The 12,443-nt window shown below is 40.7% G+C and overlaps 1 protein-coding gene across 1 annotated transcript in view; it reads right to left on the bottom strand.

The window, feature by feature from the left end:
- LOC149007007 (uncharacterized) overlaps positions 1–12,443 on the bottom strand; it is a 29,123-nt gene that overhangs the window by 15,879 nt on the left and 801 nt on the right. The window contains exons 2-7 of the mRNA XM_089164905.1: positions 12,099–12,243; positions 10,683–10,750; positions 10,534–10,587; positions 10,304–10,387; positions 10,114–10,199; positions 1,959–2,039 (exon numbers count right to left, since the gene is read on the bottom strand). Of these exons, the coding sequence (XP_089021031.1) occupies positions 1,959–2,039; positions 10,114–10,199; positions 10,304–10,387; positions 10,534–10,587; positions 10,683–10,750; positions 12,099–12,243 (518 nt within the window). The remainder of the gene's footprint in view (positions 1–1,958; positions 2,040–10,113; positions 10,200–10,303; positions 10,388–10,533; positions 10,588–10,682; positions 10,751–12,098; positions 12,244–12,443) is intronic.

Here is a 12,443-nt window from a genome sequence, read left to right as displayed (position 1 = left end):
AAGATTCTCAATCCAAGCGAATTCTTCATCTATGCATGGAAAGGTGGGTTGCATTATTGTGCTCAAACCATGTAAAGTATACTTAAAAGAAAAGAATAAGTTGACATGGTCCAATGTTTTGGTGTCTTCACCAAAATTCTCAATGCATGTAACTCCCACATTGCCTTTTGTGAGCTTTAGTTTACCACAAATATCATACACAGAATCTTTACTCTTTTTTTTTTGGATGAATAAATAATTAAATTACCAAAAGCCAAAAGAGCACATACAAAGGGAACAAGGGGGGGGGGGAGAGCCCCAATCAAGTAGGGGACATGAAAGAAGCTGAGAGACTCCAAGAACTAACAATCAACCTATTTCTTGGAGAGTCTACAACAGGGGGGTGGGGGAGAGAACGAAGTCTCGAAGAAACATCAAAGTAGATGGCATTCCAAATCATATCTCTAGAACGGGATTTGGAGGTCCATCTTCGCATGTTATGCTCCCACCAAAGAAGGTGAATAGTGGTGGCAAAGACAAGCTTACCCACAAGGTCACAAATAGAGGTACCGGCAAAATTTCTCAGGATCCAATTCCAATCTCGTGCAAAGCCAAAAGAACGACGAGATCTAGGCCAAATGATAAACTATGAAGTTGCACATTGATGTACTAAGGAAAATATATACTGATCTCTGTGAGTTAAGGTTGTACAATTGAACCAATGAAGAAGTTAAGGTTATCCGATTGAACCAAAGAGGTCTCAGAATACTTTATTTTGGCCCATGGTTGTGTTCCACAGTACTTAGGATTGCTATTTTGAGTTTTTTATTGTAGTTAACCTTTTTCTATAAGCCTACAAGCGGGGTATAGTTAGTATAAAGGATTATTAAGTATCTCCATTTCCTTTTTTCTACTTTACTGTCATTTAAGTGTTTTAATTAGGCTTACATAAGTCCAGTCCTGTTTTCAGTTACCGAATTAGTAAAGGACTGGGTTAGGCATTTCTCTATAGCTATTTGAGTATAATTACAAGTCTTCTATGTAAGTTTGTAAGTGGTCAAGCACTGTACATTTGTACTTGAACTTTTATCAAGAAAAGCTTTGTCTGCTGCCTATCATGATATTCTCTCCCTTTTGTACGATCAAAATCTCAGTTACTGATTGATCCTTTTAAACACCTTGCAGTGAGAAGCCGGGTTTCCTACTCTCTTCCTTATTCTCTTCCCCCTCCGTTGATTAAGTTTTCTTCTGCTTTTCCACACCTTTAAACTCTGCAAAGGAATTATGTGCAAGTTTTTTACATGAATTATGGCCGAGGGATTATATAGCCTCAACAGCATAGAGGGCCAAGAACAGCATCTGTTATAAAACCAAGTCGTTTGGGCTAATTTGGGTAGGGTTGGCCAAAATCAATTAGGGTATGTAGGGGACCAATGGTGAAAACCTATTGTCTCCCTATAAGGGTTTTTGGTTGGTCAGATTCACCTAAAAATAATGGCAAGTCGGCTTAGGCTAATTCGTGTAGGGTTAGCCAAAATCGAATAGGGTGCGTAGGACAGTAGGGGTGAAAACCTAGAGTCTCCGAAAAACATTTTACCATCCAATACAGGCTGGGAAGTTAAAACCACACAAAGACAAGCACAGTCAAGCACATCTAACAAGGTATTCAGGAAATATTCAAGCAATTTTAGGAATGGTTGTTGGTAACAATCTCATACAACCACCAGAGACAAGCAAAACCTTTTCTCTGAATGCTTAATATATGATTCCTTATAAACTCCACATCACAATGTAACAGAAATATCCTTCAGGAAAGATCAACCATAAACATAAAGAATGCATATATTAGCAGATTGGAAGTCTCCCCTCAGCTTCCCTCAATATACAGGTTCCTAAAAAGACAACAGTAACACTTGTACAATCAATGGTAAACCAAAAAAAAGTGGCAGTAAATGTGAAAATGTATGAACAGAACTCACAATGTGGTTTGTATTGAACCCCTGCAGTCAGCATCCCCATTCGGCTAACCAACCAAGCACTTCGTGGAAAGTCATTTCCCACTACATAAAGAGCAGAAAAACGCAATTAATCCCAAACATATATTTCTAAAACCTGTTTCTTTAATGTAATCTGTATCCAACAACCAAAGTTCAAAGTTCAAATTGCAGTCTTTCAAAACTTAAATGACACCACAGCTGTAATGAATTTAGAGAATAATTTCAGCCAAGTGTTTTCAGCCTTCAAGTTTGCGCTTTATAAGCAACAAATTTTTGTAGCTTCGCAATGGTTCTACAAATATATAGTTATGAAGAGCAAAAGCTTATGTGCAGGCCCACATAGGAATCCCCTAGGCCTGACAAAGGGATTCACATGCAAAGCGGACTCATTTATGGTGAACAATTTAAGTTACTCTGTTACTCAACTTTTCCAGTCACATATGTTGCTATGTTGGTTGATTTTCAAATATTTCACAACCAGGACCAAAGAATGTTTTTGTTTTTTGCTCAAATAGGATTGTTATCTTGTTTTCCTTAGTGTTGTCAGAGTTACTTTATGTTGGCTTTGAGAGGGTATGGGTCCAATGGCCAAAAAAAATTGATGGAATGGCAAATCATGGCTGGACCAGCATGACCAAATCTGATTACCTAGACCCAGATGAACAGTCTCAAAACTGTCTTTTGGTCCAAAGGGAGTCACTAGGGGATAATATTGTAGCCTACTAGCCTTTTACTTTATTATGTTTTATTTTGGGTGAGTCATGTCTCCTTCTAGAAAAGTGGCAAATGCTTAACAACTACCTTGAGAGGGGGGGTCTCCCTTGGTGGGGGAGCAGAGACGGCCAGCCAAGACATGGGTTTGTTGTGTGCGTGGGCAGTATGTCCACACATGGAAGAGCCATGACACATGAAAAAAATCCATCGACGTCCCATTTGTCCCATTGAGAGGCATCAACGGTGCGGCGACTTGGGTCGTGGTGCATGTGGCGGCCCAGCCTTGCTCACCACAACTTGTCCGGCTGGCGGCTGCCCAACCATGCATGCCACGGGGTGCACAGCTGCCCAGCCTTGTGCACTGTGGTGAGTGCGGCTAGGCAGCCATGTGCCCCAACGTGCATGTGCCGGCCCAGCCTTGCGCACCCTGAAGCATTTGGCTGCCCAGTCCCATGCATGTATTGTTGGCTCGATTGCATGTCCCTTATCAAGGTTGGGTGGTGATGTGGGTGCACTCACACCGCATAGTGCGCAAAGTCGCAGGCACTCTTGCATTTCCATGTGCATGCATTGCAGGGGCACCCGTGTCACGGTGCACACGCCGACGAGCAAGCTTGTCATGTGTTGCATATATGCGGGGGCCTCTGCAAACACCCACCTAAAGAAATGCAATATTTTCTCTCCCCCACTAGTCCCCCGAAGCACCACACACAAAACACTTTTGTTATCCAAAAGGCATATGCATCGTCATGCAGCCTACACCTGTTTGTTGATCATGCCTCTAACGAATAATGGTCTAGGAGGGGGCTATGTGTTTTTGGCCCCCTACTACAGGCGGCCCCTAGTGGGAACTCCTTGGGGATGTGGTAGAGCTATCAGTGTCCTTGTTTGACGTAGCTTCCTAGTTTGAAAGTAGTTTCCATTTGGTGCTACTATTTTCTTATTTATATGCACATAAACTCTCTAAAGGACTAGAATGAATAATTTAATGAGATTTTTTCACTGGTCGCTGCCAAGAGTTGGCCATACGCTTCTCCTCACTTCTGAGTCTACTGATTTTTTTTTTTTTATTATTATTTTTTGTTGTTATTCTTCTTCCATCTCTCTATTCTGTTCCACTAAGCCTAATTCAAGAGAACCCATGTATTAGAAATCAAAAACTGACAACTCTAATTTTATGACCTTTTTTTTTTTTTTTTGGGGGGGGGGGGGGGGGGACACAGATTAGCCTAGAATTTGTGTTTACATCAATTGGTACCAAAGGAGGCAGCCAAGGATGTATGGGACAGTGCCTCTAAGACTATTAACCATGTGAGTGACTCAACTAAGCTCTATCAACTCCTCCATAAGGTCATCACGGTAATTTAGAGAATCGGGGTATCTTGTATTATACCAAAATTATCGGTCTTTTGGAAGAGTATGATCATATAGACACATCCTACTGTCCAACCCCAAGGATGAAGCAAATATATATAGTACAATTAAAATAAGGGCCAGTGCTAATTGGGATATTAAATACTTAAGGTCCAGATTTTGGGCAAGTCATGTATTCCAGCTCCCATCTCTAGATGAAGTGTGTAGCAACCTTGGAAAATGAGGAGACTCAAAGAGTGCCATGAATACTATACCATCATTGGGGAGCTATGAATTTCCCTATAGCTACCATAGATATTAGTATGGTGGAAGAAGAGGCCAACAATCAAACTATGGGGATGACAGGGACAGAGCTCTAACGTGATCATTGTGGCAGACCCAAGAACACCTGGAAAATTGCTGGGTTCTTTATGGCAAGGTTGTCAAGGCGGCAAGGCGACCAAAGCAGTTGGGTCAAATTTTTTCAATACTACAACATTTAAGCTGATAAATTTCTATTATAAGCTAAACAAACATTCAATAATCACATTTATCTTTTAAAAAAAAACAAGCATTCAAGAATCATAATTATGAAAGATTATTCAAAAAACAACATAAGCCTCATCAAGCATCATAACATATGACTATAAAATATATCAAATTATAAGCATGAAAATGAAAGTAGTAATTTTACATGTTTACTTACCTCTATGATAGTGTGATGCCAAATAAGTGTCTTGTCCATTTAATGATTCATTGATTCCCGATTCCGAAATGACTAACTATTAAGTTCGTATACGACTTTGTAGCATAAAATTTGATTTTTTTTAAAAATAAAGAAAAAATATTTTATGTACAAAATGTCAAAAAGGGCGCCGTTTTGGCGTCTAGGCGGTAATAAAGTGCACAAGGCGATAACGTATTAGCAATTAGGTGAAAAAATGGTCAAAAAACTGCATGTTAACAAAGCAGTTCAAAACAAGGCCGTTGAAAAACCGCCTTGCAGCCTACGCGGACACTTTGACAACCATGCTTTATGGCCACTCCTCTAGAGTTGCTACTTCTCAAATGCGTGGTGGCAAAAGAGGGAGAGTTAGAACTTCCTCGCCCTTCAAGATTTACCTGTGACGGCTGAAACCAAACCCATAGGGCACTATCTAGCACCATCTAGACTTTGGGCAGACCACAATTCCTTTACTCTGGAAAATCTTGCAGCCTTTCAACAAGATATGTCAAAGCTCGAGAAGCTCTTCTTTCATGACCACAGCTCCAAATTCTTTAGGCCCAGCCTTACAAGTCTCTGCATATTGCCCCTGGATTGTACCACTGGGTGATACTTGAACTGCCACTTTGACCGATTTCTCTTTGGGTGGTGATGGAGTCAATTAGCATTTTGTGTGGGTCTTAATTCCTAATGAAAGTGGTGACTCTTTACTCTATTTGATCCCTCTCTCTAGTCTCTTCACCCATGGCACAACCCCTCCCGATTCCTTTTCTTTGTACTGTCAATATCATTCTACTGCTCTCCCCTCTTGAGCAGTACTTACATCCCTGTGCTTTTATTTCATCTTACCTGATGCCCAAGGTTGGCTCCAAGACATGGGTATAAGTTCCTTTCCTGCCTTAATCCTTAGGTTATATTTTCAAAGACCTTCCCTATTGGAAGAAAGACAACCTGCCATCACAACAGCAGCTTTGAATCCTGCTTGGGGCAACTTCAGGGATTTAACAGTTACATCCTAGTTAAAATTTTAGCAGGTTATTGCTACCTCAAATATACAGTCAAAATCTGGCAGGCGAAGTATTGGAGCCTCTGTCATCTTTTGCTTGATAAGATGAAAGGCTTTGGTTGCCGCTGCTGTCCACTTGAACTCACCTTTGCCTTGCTTCAAACACTCGGTAATAGGTGCCATGACTGCACTAAAGTTCCGAATAAATCTCCTGTAAAACGATGCAAGTCCATGAAAACTACAAACCTCAGTGATTGTCTTTGGTGTAGCCCAATCTGTTATACTTGTTATCTTCTCTGGATCAGCTTCAACTCCCTGTAATGAGACAATAAAACCAAGGAACACAACCTTTGGCAGCATAAAGGAGCATTTCTTGAGATTGATGTATAGCTTCTCATGGCGAAGCACTCTTAAGACTTGCCGTAGATGATCGATGTGATCATCTGGATGCTTGTTGTAGATCAATATATCATCAAAGTATACGACCAAAAATCGACCAATAAAAGGACGGAGTACCTGTGTCATCACCCTCATAAATGTACTAGGTGCATTCGTCAGACCAAAAGGCATGACTTTCCATTCGAATAGTCCATCCTTGGTCTTGAAGGCAGTCTTCCACTCATCTCCAGGCCAAATACAAATCTGATGATAGCCACTTCTAAGATCTAATTTAGAAAAGATCTTAGCCCCGGATAGCATGTCCAACATGTCATCAAGCCGCGGTATAGGAAACCTATACTTGATCGTAATCTTGTTGATTGCTCTCCACACACATGCGCCGGCCACCCTTTGTCCACACACATGCTGCCATGAGCCATCCATCTTTGGAGTTAGTAATCTGTTGGTCAAAGATCACCTCCACGATGGACTTAAGCTCTCCGAATGAATCCTTTTCATGTAGCAACTCATTTTCTCCTGTGTCTTTTGAGTTCATTGTGCTCTCTGTGCCTTGGCTCATAAGCGATAAGCCTGGCGGTAGGTTTGGTAACACCGAACCCGGTACCAAATCAATGACATGTTGAATATCGCGCATAGGAGGTAGCTCATTAGGCAACTCATCAGGAACCACATCAGAAAAATCAGAAAGTAACTCTTTGATGGGTGGAGGGAATGTCGCCTCAGGTGGAGGCGTGACTACCCTTGTAACAAGAGCCAATACCAGCCCTGTATCATGGCTAGTGTGAATGAACTCCTTGTGAGGAACAACCAACAGCTTCTTTTGCGGTATGGACAACAACTTTTGTGCTTCATTGGTCCCCTTTTGGTTGGTCCTCAAGGACCTCCGTTGACATATTTCAGCTGGGACATTGACTGGGTGGAGGACAGTGTGAAGTCCTTTGAACTTGAATACACATTGATTTTTCTTCCCCCCGACCATAACATCATTATCATACATCCAAGGTCGACCAAACAGAACATCAGTAAGATGCATAGGGATTACATCACACCATACCTCTTCCTCATATCGATGGAGCTTCAGTGGTACGAAACACCGTTGATTTACCTCCAGAGTATTCCCATTCAGCAAGGATACCCGATATGGTTGAGGTTGCTTCTCCACCTTCAAGTTTTCTTTCTTCGCAAAGGTGTCTGAAGTAACGTTGACACAGCTCCCACGGTCAACTATCACCAAAGCGGTATTATCTCTGGACTTCATACGGCTGTAGAAGATACAATTGCGCCGCCAGTCCTCTCCTTTGGTTTCAGCCACCAAGATGCGGCTTACTATATGAATGCCATAAGCATCACCTCTATTAGCATCATCCTCATCATATGCAGCTCCGTCATAGTCGCCATCATCGAGCGGGTATGGGAATAGATCAGGATCTTCTTCCTCTGCTGACTTTTCTATCTCAAAGAACAAGCATTAATCTTTTGACGATGTGGGCAATACTTAGCATAATGTCCAACCTCTTGACAGTGAAAACATTGGGCTTGGCTGCCACTAGTCATAGGAGCCTTGCCCTTATCTTGTCGGGTAGGAAATGTGGGTTGAGTAGGGGTTGTTGTTGTAGGTTTTGGTGCTGGAAAATTTCGCCTAGCCTCCCCGGCTTGGTATCCAAACCTTTTGTTGTTGGATGCCAATAATTCTTCCGCACGTAGGGCCTTTTCAAAACAATCCCGCACGTTCTCTACATCCACAACGCCAATGGCCCTATTGATTTCAGGCCGTAAACCCAATCTGAAGCGTGACAAGATTTGGATCTCCCTCTCTCGAATTCCTGTACGAGAAGAAAGAGAGTCAAATTGTTCCATATATTCTGTAACTAACAAGTTCCCTTGGCGAAGAGAATTTAACTTGTCTTGTAGTCGCAATCGAAAAGTAGATGACAAGTACTTTTCTCTCAGTTCTTCCTTCATTTCCTCCCACGTAGTAGGAGCTATACCACGATCTTCCAATTCATATTCGCGAGTTCTCCACCATTCACGTGCAGCTCCAACTAGCTTGGTACGTGCTAACTTCATCTTTCGTACCTCCGAGAGTTCATACCAATCAAAATAGTCATCCAACGCTGCCAACCAATCATAAAAGATTTAAGGATCATGCTTACCCGAGTATTCTTTGAGTTCAAGCTTAACTCTGTGAGAGTCACCAACATGCTTATTGAATGTAGGTTGTTCTCCAGCAAAATAACTTCGTAGGTGCTCCTCAAAAGTTGGTTGCACAACTGGAATCCTTTGGGGTCCTCTCCCCATATTTCTTCGAGCAGGAAAATTGGCTACAGAATGAGCTGGATGGAATTCTTCACCAAGTGGAGGGTGAGGAACATGAGTAGAGGCAGCAACTCTGGCCTCCATTTCTGAGAACCTCTCGTCCATTTGCTTCTGGTTCGCAGTGATTTGGTTGCTCAGTTGTTGAACCATCTCCATCATTGCTGCCATAGGATTAGTTGGACTGGATGGTCCAGAATTTTCACTCCCTGTCATGGCTCTGATACCAAATAATGTAGAACTGTATTTGAATGATCAAAACAGTAGCCAAATAGGACCTTTCACAAGGAATCAACTTCAGATTTGATAGACTTAAGATAGATAAAATTCAGATATAATGGAAGGCTGAAAACCGAAGTGGTAGAACAAGGATATTGGTTTAAGAACAAGGACTAACTAGGTTTTCAAAACAGCAATATGCTATAAAGAAGAATGGATGGAACAATATAAGAGAATTAAGAGAACAATAAGGACAACAAAGTAACATGTAACACCCGGGCTTCTCACCGCAAGGTGGATCGATTGGATCGAACACCAATCTACCTTGATCAAACACAAGGGTTCTCCAAGAGGAGGAATGCTAGCAAGCAATTTGATTTCATTTCACAAGTTGTCTTCACCACTTACATAAGTCTCTTTATATAGCATTCTAAAGAGACATAAACACTAATGGCAACATCCAACCACTAGCTAACACCACCTACCTATTAATAACTCAACTACTACCTAACTCTTGACAAAGGAGAACTCCTTTGACAATGAGTTCTCTTATTTTCAAACCAAAGCCCCTTTTATTGACTTTCCAACAACTAGACTTAGGCTTAGGTCTAGGCTATGAGGTTCAACATATGTGGGCTAACTTTAACCCACTAAAACAGCCTTAGCCCATGAAAACCATGGGCTGATTCAAGTGACAACTTTAGGCCTTTGATGGGCCTGACCCAATGGGCTTCTTCTTTCGTAACTATGTCTTCAATTCTGCATCAATTAGATATCTACAATCCCCGTGAACTAACAACTGTATGATTCAGCGGCTGCTGTTGCAATGATGGCATTTCACCACTAATGCAAGCTAAGTAACATGTTAATGTAACCCTTAGGCCAGAAGCAAAGTTTGCAAGCAACTAAATCTTCTATGACAAACAGAACCATGTTATACTGCGAACGCTGATTCCTTTCCTCAGCAAAGGCTCCCAAAATATGAAACTGTTCAACCAATAATATCTCAGGGAACTCTATAAATATGCTGAAGGATTAATACTCTCCATCTACCCTCCCTCTCCTTTTCCCACCTCACTATACTCCCCTCTCATATTCCTATGGTGATAATAAGCAGAATGAAACTTATAAGCTAAAAAGTGATTCGACTAAACAGAAAATAACCTTCTTTGTTTACCAACTATCATCTGCAGGACCTTGAGTCCTAACAATCACTATGGAAAAATGTGTTGAGGTCAGGAAGGTCTAGGACAAACCCAACTGTTCCCAAACAGATGGGTTGGATCACCTTAAACAATGATTTAGCACTGGGTGACAAGAAACAAATTAACTTGGCATACAGATCCAATGAGATCAAGGAAAAAGAATGAGAAGATCAAACTCGATTGAGGGCAACAACAGCCACTTACAGGAGAAGGGGATCACTGTAGCTCCAACAGATAATTTTTCTGACCCATATCTCAAGCCTGTAACACCATAATCTTCTGGACATGCCCTGAATGAGAAATTCACTCAGAGAAAATAATATATATACAAGCTAAATCTCAGAAACTATGACATAATGTAGGATCACCAAGCCTCAGAGAAAAGTAGAGATACCTTTTGTTTATTAACAATGGAAAAATGCCAAAAGCACCGAATCCATATTTAGGATAATAAGCACATGATCTCATGCGCAAAATCCTAAGTAAGAAGATGCACATAAAATGTCAAAAATAACACCAAAAAGTAGTAACAGAAAGGATTGTCTTTCTGGCAAAGCAGAAGAGGATCCTGAATTTTACATAAAATAATATAAGATATCTCAACTTCATAAATTGTTCACTTACGGTTGAGAAGTTGAAACAAAGAGGTCCATGAACGTATGAGGATCATCAACATCCCTGCCAACACAAGGAAACAACATAGAAATCACTGAATTCATCATTAAATGTTATTAAACTGCAAAATTGTTTTATCTGATGAAAATTCTCCATACCTTTGCCATCGAAACATAGCATTTCCCAAAATGTTCTCTTTATCATTATGGTCAAGTGGACCTGAAACCTGAACAGGTTAAGAAGAATATATCTTCATGGTGGAAACTTCTCGAGCTTTGATTCTGTTAAGATGCCAATATTGAGGGGTATACCGCAGGTGGATAAAGGGGCTGCTGGGTATCAAACCCAAATGACCATGTCGGGGACAGGGACAAGTGGCAGGGGATCATTTGGGAGCACCCACATGATTTTGGCTATACTTAAGGGAAGGGCTGGGTGAAAGGTTGGCAAGAAATGAATACAAGAGGGGGAGCTAAGCTTGGAGGGGAGAGGAAGACTCAGGTTAGGGGCAACACAGAATAATCAACTCAAAGGATCTTAACCCGCTAACAGTAACAACAAAATAATAACTGGAAAAAAAAATAACCTTAGGGATTAGGGCTATGTTTGGAAGCCAAGAAAAGAAAAGGATAATTGTAATAGAGAGAAAGAGAGAGAGAGAGGGGGAAAGAGAATGAATCCAAGGCGAGAGATAGATGAATAAACCAATGATTGTGTTCTCATGTTTCTGGTCTCACTATATTTTTCCTGTTCTTTTCTTTTCTTGGCTTCCAAACATAGCCTAAGAATCGACTAATGGGATCTTACCCTGATACCAAAAATAGAGACACAATAAAAGAAAGACAAAAGGAGTTCCTTCATAAGTTTTACGTACTACTCCAATCATAACAAACATCCCCCAGATGACTTATTATCTGACTACTCAAGCTCTCTATTTAATATAAAAGAAGAAGAGTGAAACAAAATCCAAACTATTTGATAAGGAGCGCAAAGAATAAAGCTTTTTTTTTTTGGATGATTAAATCAAAGAATAAAGCTTATTAATTGACCTTGAATGAAGCTGATACCATACTTTTGCTAAGTATAAATTTTTTTTGGGGGGGGGGGGGATGGGGGATTGGACGCTTGAACTTTCCTTAGTTTTGTTCAGCGCTTCTATACTTCACCAAAAAAAAATTCAGTGCTTCTATATGGTGTTATGGAAGTATATGCACTCAGGATCCATGTAACCAGCCCTATATACTTGGGATAACTCTGAGTTGTTGTTGTTATTGTTGTATTACGCTGAGGAAGGACCGAAGAATAGAATGAGCAAAATATCAACAAAAGATAGAAGAATGTCCCATGCAAAGGCCAATGTGTGGATTTCCTCTCTATTTTGTTTGTTAATTGGCCAGGGAGGATAGAATGAATCACCATGAAACTAATAAAACTAATAAATAAAAGCAGACCCATTGTCAACAACAAATGAAGACACACTATAGATGGATTCAAAGTCAGCATTAGATAGCAAACAGTAGACACTGGACAACGTTGACTAGTTTTAAAAAAATAACTATAAGATTGATGGATACAGTTGCAATAAGATCGACGCTACGGTCCTCAATTGGCTTCAACATAATTCTCGTGCTAAAATGCTCCGCTTGTTCAAAGTAGTCCTCGAAAAGGCATTTCAATGCAAGCTTTCCGAATAACAAGTCATATGATGATTCTAACATCCTGCATAGTTAAAAAAATTCAGCGACAACAAACAATGAGAACTTGTATCCTATAACAAAGAAAAACTATGGAAAGTCTCACATGGGTAAAATGGTCGGTTTCTCCTTATAACAGATTACTTGAAAAATGGTGGCGTGTGTTGTCACAAGGCATTCGAGCAACATAACGGGACCAATTGTTTAGTTCCAGCTCTGATCAAT

This window comes from Hakea prostrata, chromosome 8, assembly GCF_041222555.1.
Source record: "Hakea prostrata isolate BN-2017 chromosome 8, UWA_Hpros_2, whole genome shotgun sequence".
Classification (NCBI taxonomy): Eukaryota; Viridiplantae; Streptophyta; class Magnoliopsida; order Proteales; family Proteaceae; genus Hakea; species Hakea prostrata.
Note: the sequence above shows the minus strand (reverse complement) of the source record. Positions and strands in the feature narration are given on the sequence as shown.